Source organism: Athene cunicularia (genome assembly GCF_003259725.1).
Source record: "Athene cunicularia isolate RWA chromosome 2 unlocalized genomic scaffold, athCun1 chr2_part1, whole genome shotgun sequence".
NCBI lineage: Eukaryota > Metazoa > Chordata > Aves > Strigiformes > Strigidae > Athene > Athene cunicularia.
In genome coordinates, this window is record NW_020799095.1 from 108585584 (window position 1) to 108598866 (window position 13283).

The window sequence follows — 13283 nt, forward strand, 5'->3', positions numbered from 1 at the left end:
TGAGATATCCTCTGCTCAAATACAAATCTCTTGAGCCAGTTCTCACAACTCTAAAAATTAAAATCTCATAGAGGATTTCAAACATGGCTTGCCCCCTTCTACAGCCACATTCTCTTTCCATTAACATTACCACTGAATTGTCAGCATCTTACTGAAATGCGCAGAAAGAAAACTAAGGTTGAAGTTACTTGAATAGTGTTGCTATAAATGTAGAAATACTTGAATAGCGTTACTGTAAATGTAGAAATTCTTTGGTCTGTTAAAGGATGCTTCTGAAATTTAAGTAGCAAATAGGTATGTAAACATCCCTAAACAGTTTATGGGCTTTTGTATTTCAGGAACACCTATCCCAAATCAGAGACTATTCAGTTATAGGGGTAATACTTTTTGAAAATGAGAATGATAGAAGATTTGTCTGTTCATAATTATTTTAGGCTGTCACAAAAGAATATTCACATTAGATGATACTAAAATATGTACATCACATTGAAAGAGTGGTTTTAATTTTGCAAAGAGGCGGCTTATAATGGTGTCATGAAATACAGTACTTATAACAGGCATGGAGAAAAATACAGAAACTGTATAGTACATACATAAAAGTGGATTTTCACAAATTTTTACACACATTTTCCATGTGGTTTCACTAGCTTTTTAACAGACTGAAAATATTTTTTGGTTTAGGTTTCAATTTGAAATAATTCACTCCAACAATGGTGTATTTTCAATAATGGACATACACTGTCCCACACTTCCATTGCTTTAAAATTCTTATACTATGATTTTGTCTCATAAAGGTTCGTGAGTCTTCAGGTTTATTAAAGTTTATATAACTTAAATAGTTGAATTTGCACTCCATTTTATGGAAAGGGAAAAGATACCAAACCACCTTAACAAAGGGGGACAAAAAAGAGCAGCATGCTAGGGAACTTGGAGAGAGTAACTGTATCATTAAAAAGAAGCTGAGAGAGATTAAAGCTGCATATTTGGTTAGTTATTATGGCTCTTTGCAGTCTTCCAAAGGGAAAACTTCGGACATGCAGAATTAAATCTGAGACTAAATATTTCATGAAGTGGCTTGGACAGCAGACATAAAATCTACATATACATCAGCTCATTATAGCTTTGACTGTCAACATCATATTCATTGTCTTCCAAGTATTAGGAACTATAGGCCTCACTGGCAAATAACATCTACATTAAGAATCTCAGAAGCTGAATTTCCAGTGAAATTTCTGTGGTATCATACAGTAACAGCTCCAATATGTAATTCCTATTTATGAAACAATAGCCACTTCATTAAATTCTATACAATTACATAAAGAATGGTTTGCACAAAAGAAACTGCTGCTTCTGCTAATGATTAGAAAGAGCTGTTAAGGAAATCTGACTGGTAGTCAGCTTCAAGGGACAGTTGTCCCAGTGATTTTTGTGGTACAAATACAAATTCTGGACAAAATTTTGGCAAAAACTCACCACTTAAATAGAAATGCCAAGGCATCTACAATGAAGAAAGAGATGTCTGCACAAGGGGATATCCCAGATTAATCAAGGGTCTGATACCAAAATTGGCCATCATCTTTGCACAACACTGTACTGTACATCTAGAACACATTTATATCTAGCTTGGATATCTTAAGAATGGCACAGAAATGTACGGCTACAGTCTGCAACGCAGGGCCTTATAACAACCAGCTCCAAAGAGAGGGTACATTTATACAGCACAGTCCATGTAAATGTACTGCCTTGAGTCACCCCCAGATTAACTCTGTTGCACCATGCTGTGGAGAGACTACTTTGGAATGAGTTAGCTTTGGAAGAGAAAACAAAAAAGTCATGCTAATGTGAATCTCATTCCCAGATCTGCATCATTTCAGATCTATGCCTTCACACCACTGCACAGTAAGGTGCAATGTACCTAAAAATACAGTCCTGATATGATATGAAAAGTAAAAATGGAATATAAAACTGAAACTGAGGTATAGGTATTACAGGAGAAAAACAGCAATAGGAAAGAAATTATACTTCACCTCCATAAGAAGCTCAGGCCTGTCACCATATTCATACCATCTCTCCTGACACATGCCATAAGCACTGAAGTGCCTAACAGTTTAAAACACAATGCTATACTCCTTTTCCTTTTTCTCTGCTTTTCCCTTTATTTCCCCGTCTTTGAAAGCACCCTCTGCTAATGCAGAGTGTCAGGGAGCTTCTCAGAATGTCATCGTTGGGACTCAAAGGTTTTTATGAAACCCAATAGCAATGACTGCTGCTACATAACGATTTCCTCTAAAACAATTTGAACTTTGAAGAAAGATGAGAGCTACAGTCATAGACTAATATGCAACTAAAAATGCTGTTGCTTGAGGTGTTTTTTTTAAGTCTTACGGATGTTTTTTGGTGTGGGTTTTTTTCATCTCAGAGAACTGTTTTGGAGAGATACCTCTTCATCTCAATATCATCACTAGTGAACTAGTAGATAAACTACATGAAGAGATCAGATGTGTAAATTATTTCATTGTACTTTACCTAAAGCATAAGCACAAAAGGTCGTAAAAGCACTGAACAGCCACACCCAAGTGGGAACAAGTCCAGGACTGGTACCTGAAATAAATTGGGTAGTGAGTCAGTGTAACAGTGGTTAACATCAAAAGAAATCCACCAAGATATGCATATATGTATGAACAAGCTGCCACCGATTAGCCCACTACATCAAACAGATTGAAATACTTGTTGAAACAGTCAAGCAATGAGCAGGCTTGAATGTGTTTACACTGTAAAGGAGAGAAGATAAGGCACAGGGGTTTTGGTCCTGAAATTACTCTAGTATTGCACAAAATAATGATAGTAACTAGGCAAAAAATTTCACAGGTATTGGGAACACTATCTGTCTAAAAATTAGTTCATGTTTATGTAATATCTAAAGACAAAAAAAAATAAAAGTAGTTTTAAAGCATGATCATTATTGTTAGCTCTTTGTGTAGCACTCTTACCATACAGATCTGAAAGAGGAATTTTTTGCCCTCAGGCTACGACAGATATTAGCACCCTTTATTTTCCCTTGAGAAAAACGGAAAAGAAAGATGAATTGGACAGAACCCAGTGTTCCATTATTGCTCTGCTGATAGCAATAACCCCACAATTATTGTTGCTCTTTTGAAGAAATCAATCCTTTTTCCAAAGAGTGCTATATTTAACTTAAACGTAATCCAATAAGGACTATGCCAGCACTAAAAAACTGTAAGTGCAAAGCACTCTCAGCTTTCTGGCATTTGGCACCAAACATAGGGAATACCTGCACCCAGAGGTGAGTCCTTACTGAACAAGGAGGTGCCAGTATCTAAAGCAGTGCCCTGACCACCTTTCTCTCAACGTCTCATCTTGCTACTCCGAAAGCAAAGATGACAATTCCTGACTCCTAGCTGCAAATTTTTTCAAACTGTAGAATGAAAACCAGCTGTCCAGGAAATTAAGTCTTTTGTTTCTGATCTTAGGTATGGGATTGATATATGATACTCAAAAGGCTCATTAGGCTGCATGAACGTTTTCAATCAATTGAGAAATGATGGACACTGTTCTTGTGTGAAATCAAGAAGAGGCTTGCAAACTACACATAAAGGCCTCAACTCTAACAGACAATCACCATTTCAAATGGCTTCAAGTTCAATGTGTATCTACAGGGAATGTGTCAAGATAAAATTATGCCATTAGAAGATCTGTGCTGGATGCTCTTTTATTGAACACTTAGTAAATATTGGCTGCACTGATAAAATACCACACATTTAAGGATAAGGCCAGATAACTATGTAACATGCTTGTCCTGAAAACTTAAATGTTCACAGAGGATTATTTTTGAAACAAAACTGCTAACAAGTATCCCTGCCTCTAGAATTGTTGTGATAAATACACAAAGGGCATCTCCTGAACCTAACCACAGGCATAAAGGCAGCAAAAAAAACCCCAAAACCCAACATAATTGTTTCAGGAAATAAAAGTGTTAAATCTTCACCAAATTGCCTAGTTTAAAGAAAAGCAAAGACTTTTATATATTAATCACCTGGGAGATGCTTACTGCTTTCTGTAGGCTCCAACAGTTGGTCTGGGAAGCCCAGAACTGAACATGCCCTGCACTCAGGAACAATCAGCTTCAAAAAGCTTTTGACTTGATCTGCCATGAGGAGCAAATATGGACTTGGACTTTGAAAGTCATAATTTCAAGAGACATTTATTTAGAAATTATTTCTTCTTTGTCTAGAAGCAGTCTTTAATGGGGGAGTGAAGTAATGAAAGGGAAGTTAACTTATTCAGGCATCAGTTTAGGTATTAGAAAACGTGAAAACAATGAAAATTTTATGAAGAACATTAGCGTAGTTTTTGGCTGTGTATATAAATCCTGGAATACACTTCAAATAAAATTAGTTATTAACATAGACTTCAAGCAGCACATGTAGAAACTAATATTTAGGGATAAAATTAAGTAAGATTTTTCCATAAAATGATCTAAATTTATAATGCAATTTCTGAGATCAGATCCTCCTATATGCACATGGAGCCTCATTAAGGCACGGAAGATTCAAGTATCTGATACCTTCCTGTATCATGCAGAAGTATGAGATAAGCTCACTAATTCTGAAAAATTACAACATGAGGATATTTACCTGAGGCAGTGTAGTCCCAGTCATAAAAAGATATTAGAAAATAATTAACTAAAATCATGACAAATCCAGAGAATGTTAACAGGTTGGGAGCAATCCACAAAGGCACTATCTATTAAAAAAAGAAAGAAAGAAATCTAAGAAAAATTATATATCAAATTATAAGTCCTATTTTAATTAAATATTTTCTATTTTTTATCAGAAAAGCAGCAGTGTGTAAATGACATCAGCAATGTTCAGATTTGTGCATATACTCCCATTTTCAAATTAAAATACAGTTTTCATTTCTGAAATTTATTTTCAAATAGAATTTTTTTTTGCCTGGTCTTTGTGACTGCAGTAAAAATGTCATTTCAAAATGTTGTATTTCCTATGTTATTATACTTATTTTCATTATTATTATTATTAATTATTATCCTTATTTTCCCAGCCACCAAGGAAAGCTTCTCGCAGTTGTGTGTATCATAACTTAAAGAAGACTGCAGCACCCCAGTGTGGTAATTCAGCATCCACGTGGCAGGTTTTTTTAAGCATTCTATTCCCACACTATAACAAGGAGATTTCCTCTTCTTGTATTTGTCAATAATTTCCAGCACAAAACACCAACAAAATCAGACACTGAGTGCATTACACTTCTAGATTCAGAAGATCTCCCTGTTACAAGCAGCTCCCTACTACTCTAGAGAGTAACTTTCTGTAAGGTCTCTCTCCTTAGTCATAAATTATAAACACTCTATTAATTCATTTTACTTTGTCAAGTGCTGAAAAGGACTCTTTGTCTTCACCTAAGCCTCTCTGTCCCATTAACTGTTCTCAGCTATTCAACCCCTGTGGTTTTAAGGTATTCCTTACACTGCAACAGGGATGCTTTTTGGTAACACTCCTCCCAAGTAACACAGTTTCTCCAGAACATTTTCAGAAATAGCATACACAGCTTTCTACATGATTTTTAGACAGAACATTTTTTCACAAATAATATCAACCACTATCATCACTCAAACACAGCATCAATATATTCAAAATATAAAAATATTGGAGGCTTATAATCAAATTCTTTGACACATCTAAGGGATGAAAATGTACATAAAGTACTTCAACACTATAAAATATTACAAAATAATATTTTTAAAAATAAGTAAAATAATTTTAGATGCTAATAATAGTTTTGAAATCAAATGTTTTGTTAATTTCTTTGAAATAGTTAGATGGACAAACAGATGAATACATATTAATTTATATACATCTTTACATTTCCTCTATTCTATTACTACATGAAAAATTTGCCTACAAAATTTGAATGCTTGGACTGATTAATTATCCTGACTAGATCCTCTTTTTCTAGTATATAACAATTAATAATATACAGAAGTGCAACTGATGTTGTACCATGTAGATTTTCAAAAATCAGATGAAAATTCCTGAATATTTTTCAGATATATTTCTTAGATTTATTTTTTTAATAACATTGGGAAAAATATTAAATGTGATAGTTCCTCTCCTTATGACCAGGATTTTATCACTAACTTTAAAATACTGTATGTCAGCTCTTATAGTATTTTAAATAAAACATGAATTCATACAGCCACAATAAAAACTTTCAATGTATCTATCATTCTGAGTCTTCAAAAGCTCAATTCTAAATCCCTAAGGACAAGTGACAGCAAGTGTTCCCTGAAGCTCCTTTAGGAGAAGACCTAAGGTGGAACCCTTCACGTTATGGTCCCCTCTTCTCACATTGACTGCACACTCAGCATGAGGCAACAGCAGCACATCTGATTTTGCTACCTGGGGATACAGGAACCTTCTAAGATGGAGGCTTGGTATGAATCATCTGCGGCAGAATTTATCTGATATCTATGACCTTACATGAAATAAGAAGGACAGACACTGAAGAAATTCTAGATGTGTCTCCTTTAATCTAAAACATAGGTCAAAATAGTGCGTTAAGACAACCTGTGAATTAACTGTTTACATGGATGAACAGATACCATCCAATGTATTGTTTTAAAATTACTGATTTCTCCTGTATGATTCATAGTAACTGTTGACTACTAAATAAAGGGGGTGCCATAAATGTCTGCTTTCTAATTAGGCTCATCATTCTAAATAGTCACAAAGTCAGTATTAAGTTATTACAGGAAATAATTTATGCTTACACAGTGCAAACATGCAGATGTTATTTTAACCCACTTTCTCACTTAACATCATGTATTTTAAGAAGGAAGCCATCAAAGGATGTTGTTAGACTTGCAATCCCTTTGGCTAGTAGATACACCATGAAAAACAGTTACAGGAGATCTATCCTCAGTAAAACAGTCTCTCCTGCAGTTAAGCCCCTAGCATACTCTTTTGATCCTTATCAAACCTAATCTGTCTAGGTATTTGGAAAGTATTCTAGCTGCAAAACCCCTTTTGTTATATTTAATGACCCTTATTCTTTTGCTTGGCATTACAGATCATCACTATTTCACAATTCAAAAATGACAGGGTGTTAAAGACTAACTTCTTATACATGTTGGAAAAATAGAGCCTGAATTTACTAGTATCCTACAGAAGGATACGCTGCAATCTTTATTATCTAATTAACAGACAGTAGAAGTCTAATACATCAATGTGCTACATGATTAATACAACTGGAGGTGCCACTGGGGAGAATCATGCCTGCTCTCTGGCAAAACCACTGTATGCTTGAACCTTTTAAAAAACTTTTAGTTCCCCCCAAAATACTAACTGATTTCTGTTTTAATGGGTCTATAGTCATTCATGATAAAAGCCTCAATACAAACAGCAAATGTTTTAATATATCAATTGTTTATTTGGATAATAAATGGTAAAGTACACATATTTATATAAAGCTCTGTTCAAACTTGAAATATTCCTTAACTAAGTCACTTGAGACCACTAAAATTCTACTCATGCCCAGTTCTAGTGATAAAACCATAGTTCATAAAGGCAACAATGAGAGGGGTTAATTGACTTCAGTGAAGCTGGCACACACCTGTGCATCCCAGTGGGATTTCTTCTTTTTCCTCTTATTGTCCTGCACAAATGTGATTTCTCATGAATACAAATAGAGGGGGAATATTCAGTTCATATAGTAGCTAAGTAATACTATCCATTATCTCTCAGAGAGCACATGATTGTGCTTTATTATAAAATACAAATCTTAATTAAAGGCAAAAGGACAGAGCATTGAATTAATTAAAGACTAAATACCTCTAGTTGCATAATCAGAATAGTTTTAAATAATTCTGATTATATAGTGAAAGTTAATTGTTACTCTGAAAAAGTAAATAACTAGAAGTTAATTCTGAAATGGTGAAAGTTAATTGTTACTCTGTAGTTTCACACAGGTACACAGATGTTACTATACTTTCACACAACGTGGAAAAGCTGCCATGGACAGGAATATATCAGAGTACTTCAAGCCCACTATAGACTCCAGGCATGAAACATTACCCTTCACTTCCTGCTTTAGCACCAGATACAACATCTTTCTGAAGCACATACATCCAAAAGTCACACTCAAACTAACACAGGCACATGATACAGTACATGAGAAAGCTGTCCTTGGAAGAGGAAAGAGAGGAAGGTAATGACTCAGGATTTCCAGGAGAATTTCTAACATAAATGCACACATTTTTTGCTTTCCTAGCATCCCTACTACAGGTAAGTGAGCTGGGTTATGACATGTTTTCAGTTCTTAGGTGTGTCAACATCCCAGCTCATAAATTCCCACGCCTCTAATGTCAGGCTCTTGTTAATTTCTTATAACATAGGAAATACATCTTACAATTAATGATGTCTCAGAACATAGGAAACACATCTTCCAATGAATTCTGTGTTATAGAATTCTGAGAAACTTGTGTTGCAATTAGGACTAAATTGACATATGAAAGGCCAGACCCAAATCCCAAGCCTCTATTCTCATAGATTTTATTTTTTTTCTTGGCCCTGTGAATTTTAGGTTGGGTTTTTTTAACTCCTCTAGAATCTGGTAAAAGTAGTCCCTGTGGAATGTTTGTTTTCACCAGATTAGACACTAAAAGATAACTGATTCATATATGCAAATGGATGTATTAGGATGTCTGAACTGAGAGAAACTGCTTCTGCTGGTCATCAAGAAACACACTTGTACTGCCCAATTTTGAATGAATATATTAGATGCAATGTTTCTTCTTAAAAAATTATACCAGCTTTACTATACCTTCCTATAGCAATGCACTTTTCTATTTAAATATAAATTATATATTATAAAATGTAAATTCAATATTATATTCTAGATCACAGAATATTATATTCTAGAGCACACTCATAGCCCAGTAATAATGCTTACAGCAGGTACAAGCTACAAAATAATCGCTGGTGAGTGAGTAAACACATTGAAAGGTTCTTCTTCTAAAAATAAGACTCGATCACATTTATTACAATACCACTGGTTTACTTAAGCTTGAAGAGAAAAAAAGCATTTTTTGGTGAACAGATGAGCAGCATTTTCCTGGACTGAATTTTGGACAACAGTTACTGCCACACCTGGTTTCATTATCCAGGCAAGAACAAAAACATTCTAGAAACTTCTGTTCCTACTAATATTTTACAAACAGTTAAATTTTGGGCTATAAGTTTGGTGCTCTCCCAGTTCTCATTTTCATCTCTAGCAGCAACCAAGATGACTCTACTGCAATCTCCTTTACATACTGTTTTCCCCTCTGCAGCCGTGCATTCCCAGCTCCTCTGCAGGACTCTGATGTGACCTGGGAGTATCTTTTAACATTAGAATGACTACTTCTACAAAAGCTGAGAGCAATGTAATTTCCCTTTCAATCCTTGTGATACATCACCAAGAATCATCCTGTAACGCTCTTGCACCACAAGGCAAAGCAGAACATTCACTGCTGTATCTTTAGGGTTCCAACCAAACCAAATACCAACGTACATACATCACTCATTTAGGTCTCTGGTTCTGCACAGTTTTTGAAACAGTCCTGTGCTCTGATTTGGGTTCGCCTCCAGCAAGAAGTGAACAAAATCATGCTCACCTAAAATTTAAGGAGGTTTAAAAATAAAATAAATCTAAAGAGGTCACCTTTTTTATTAGATCTATCATCCTATACTACATTGGGACAGTCAAGAATGTTGCCTTTCTTCTGGGAAAACCCTGCAACCATTAGAAGAACTTATCTCCAAAGGAAGTTGTTCACTGATAATACTCTCCCCTCAATTTGACAGCAGATGAATACCCATGAATCTCATAAACCAAAGCGCAAGTGCACAGTAAAGCCTCTGCTCATCTCCCATGCCAGCCTCCAGAGTGCTGGGGGGCTTTTCTGCCTCATTGTTTTCCTCAATATTATGATGAGAATGAAAACAGAATCTCTGAACTGAATTATTGAATTCAATTTCATATCTTTGAATTGCTTTTCTCTCATACCATGTTCAGGTTGGTTTTTAATTCTTAAATTAGGTCATATAAATACTTTCATGAAATTACATTGAGGCTCTGATTTTCCTGCTACATCAAGCATAAGCAATACCGGAATTAAAGAACCAAAGATTGCAAATCCAACAGCACTCTGACCGCGTACATCCTTTTTTGTTTGTATAAAGGTTTGTTTTCAAGTCTGCTCCAATCTAAAGGTTTCCTCTAAAGAGGCAGATGCAGAAGCCATTGCTTCCTTGGAGATCAATAAAGTTCATATTTATTTGAGATACAGCCTTTTTTTTGCCAACAACAGCAAAACTAATTGTGAGCAGTTTTATTTTTAAAAACTGCAGATCATAATGCATTCAAAAGATGCCATCTTCCAATCGTTATGGTGATCATGGTAACAGCTCTCATTTTCAGCTTCTTAGAGAAATGCCTCACTCCCCTGAGCAAGTACCCTTGGGAGAAAATGAGACAGCACTTGCATAAAATCATGTGCATAGCACAGAGATAAAGCCATGCTGTTGTTAGGCAGCATATGCTGCACAAAAATAATTTGTACTAAGTAAACCCTTCAATGTCTGCAAAGCTGTTTAATGAAAGATGTAAAAAATAATTAGATGTCTTTTGTATAACGATTAGAAAAAAACCACCTTGTTTTACTAAAAAAAAACCACCTCAAAATCCAAACATATTAATCTTAAATATAGCTATATATCCTGTAATATTTGTTTTGTTCTATGGAGATATCTTAATTTCAGCTTTATTAATCAATAGCTATTTTTATATGAAAATAGATGTTGGTTTTAAAGCAAATTCTTACATTATCAGGTGATATTTCTATTAAATAAAATTCTTACCTTAATAATCTTATTCCAGATGGGCTGCATAATATACACAGATAAAGGATTTGTATCCACAGCACTGTACTGTGAGGAAAAAAGCAAACGTTAAACAAAGCACTGAGCAATGCATATTCTTCCATCACTCTATCTCCTTCAGCATGTAAGAACAATCACTCTGAGTGTGACTGGCATAAATTTATTTTATTCTGGTGTCCATTCATACAGTTTTAATTTAATTTAAAAGCACTGGCCTGATTTTAAATTACCTTGTTAACAGCTCTATGTACTAATACAAAGGTTTAGGCTGACGAAATGGCAAACAGTTCTGTAGTCACATTTTGCTTTTTAATTCTTATAAATTTTTACAAGTTATCCTATAAGTGCATTTCTACCATTTTTTGGATTTAACACCTTTATTTGCACTACCGGTAATGCAAAGTCTGAGCAGCAATTCATTGCTAGTATGTAGAATAGATAGTGCATATGGAATACAGTCATAAGTGGAATATTATCTCGCAAAGATATACAGCTTTTGACATAGTAACACAGTTGCATTGGCACTATGCTAATTAATGTAAGGTGATGTTATTATGGAAATATGCTCTAAAATAGCACGGTTCATTATCACAGCAAAATTTCCCTACTGGACAAACCTGTAAAAATATTGTGTTTTATTAATTCCTGTCAAATGTACAGATATGTACTTACTAAGTATGTCAAAAATCAGAGCCCACCCTCAATTGCTGTTGTCTACTTTCTCCACAGAGGACAGTAACAAACTGTATCCTGCCATGAGATTGCAGAACACAAAACAATTAGCACAAGAACAATCTTAACTGAAAATACCACTCACAACTTATGTTCTTGAGCCCTGGAGGGTCCATGGTGGAAGAAGTTAGTCATCATTGGGGTGGCATTTGTAATTCTTTCAGACATTCTTGGACTTCGAAAGTATATATGTGGCTTATATTGTTAGCACAATGCATATGACTCACATAAAGATTCAGATATATCTACATTCAGCATTGTCCAAACATCATGTGAGGACAATGGGAGTAAGATAGGGATATGTTAGACCACAATTTGTCGAGGCTGTTCACATGCAGAAGAGCTGATGAGAGAGGTTTTCATTTCACCTAACTTCAGCTAACAGCTAATTGTTCTCTCTATAGCTAATTTATCAACCTCTCTTAACCAGCCACCCTTTGGAAGAGATTGCACTCTAGAAGTACCTGTTTCGAGTCATTAATTATCAAAGGAGCCCAGACACTTGTCTTAAACCCAGGCATCCTTTAGCTGACTGAAGTCTGGCAAGATTATCTCAGTTCCAGTGTCCCCATTCACCAAGCTTTTACACACACACACTTAACCTGCACACATCTGAACTTTCAGTGGACAAGTGCAAGCGGGACAAAAGTTAATGCAGCGTGCCTCAGGTTTTGAATGTACAAGTCTACGACTTTTCATCTATTCTTTCTGGCTACAGAATTTCTACACATTTCCTTGCTCTATCTGCAATGCAAAGGATACTTTTTAATTACTTTCTGGACAAAACAAAGCATTTGCTTAGTTATTTTGTAATTTGTTGTTACATTTTAATCACAGATAATAAATGTAGTATACAGCTACATGCTGTGAATACATATTGGCAAACATCCAAAAAATCACCTATCGGCTTCTGGTCAGACTGGTCAAACTAATCTTCCCCAGGGAATAAAATGTACAGTTCAGTGAAGTGTACATCACTGATTTTTTTTTCCTAAAAATAATGAAAGTGTCACTTAAGTGTATCATTTTTCTCTGCTTCTGCCACCCATATTATTTAAAATGAGACAATTCTGTCATCAACAGCTTTTCTGCCAGAATATATTAGAATTCTAAACTACATTACCTCAGAAAAATATTAATTTGCAGTTAAAACTAAAGTTTTCACTATTCTGTATGTATTTGCAGCTCCAGATGCTGTACTTTATACTGTATCTTTCAAACACTGATTATTACAACTGATTCATCTTTCGATGGTCCAGTTTGCATTTGAATTAACCCAGTCCGTATTGTCAGTGGGCTTTGCTTATATTTATGCCAAAAATAACAATAATACCAAGCCATATCATGCCAATAGAACAGTCAGCTACTACTGAATTCAGATGAGTACTAATGGAAATCCTCTGAAAATGAAGAAAATTTAAAGTATCCATTAGCACTATTGAGGTTCCAGGTAATCAGGAATCTGACTGAAGTTTCTCTGCAACTATTGCCCATTTTCTTACCTCAACTGGTATTCAAAGACTATGTGAGGTACACGATAATTTGCTGACCAGCAAATTTTATTAATTCAGCCATCCCTGAATAAGAATGCAC

The 13283-nt window shown here is 35.0% G+C and overlaps 1 protein-coding gene across 2 annotated transcripts in view; it reads right to left on the minus strand.

The window, feature by feature from the left end:
• LOC113476040 (ethanolaminephosphotransferase 1-like) overlaps window positions 1-11010 on the minus strand; it is a 43631-nt gene extending 32621 nt beyond the window's left edge. For both annotated transcript variants that reach the window (XR_003397667.1, XM_026841363.1), the window contains exons 1-3: window positions 10938-11010; window positions 4656-4764; window positions 2527-2601 (exon numbers count right to left, since the gene is read on the minus strand). Coding sequence is in view for 1 of the 2 variants with exons in the window: in XM_026841363.1 (XP_026697164.1) it covers window positions 2527-2601; window positions 4656-4764; window positions 10938-10967 (214 nt within the window). In the remaining variant the exon portion in view is untranslated. The remainder of the gene's footprint in view (window positions 1-2526; window positions 2602-4655; window positions 4765-10937) is intronic.
• Between the last annotated feature and the right edge of the window lie 2273 nt (window positions 11011-13283).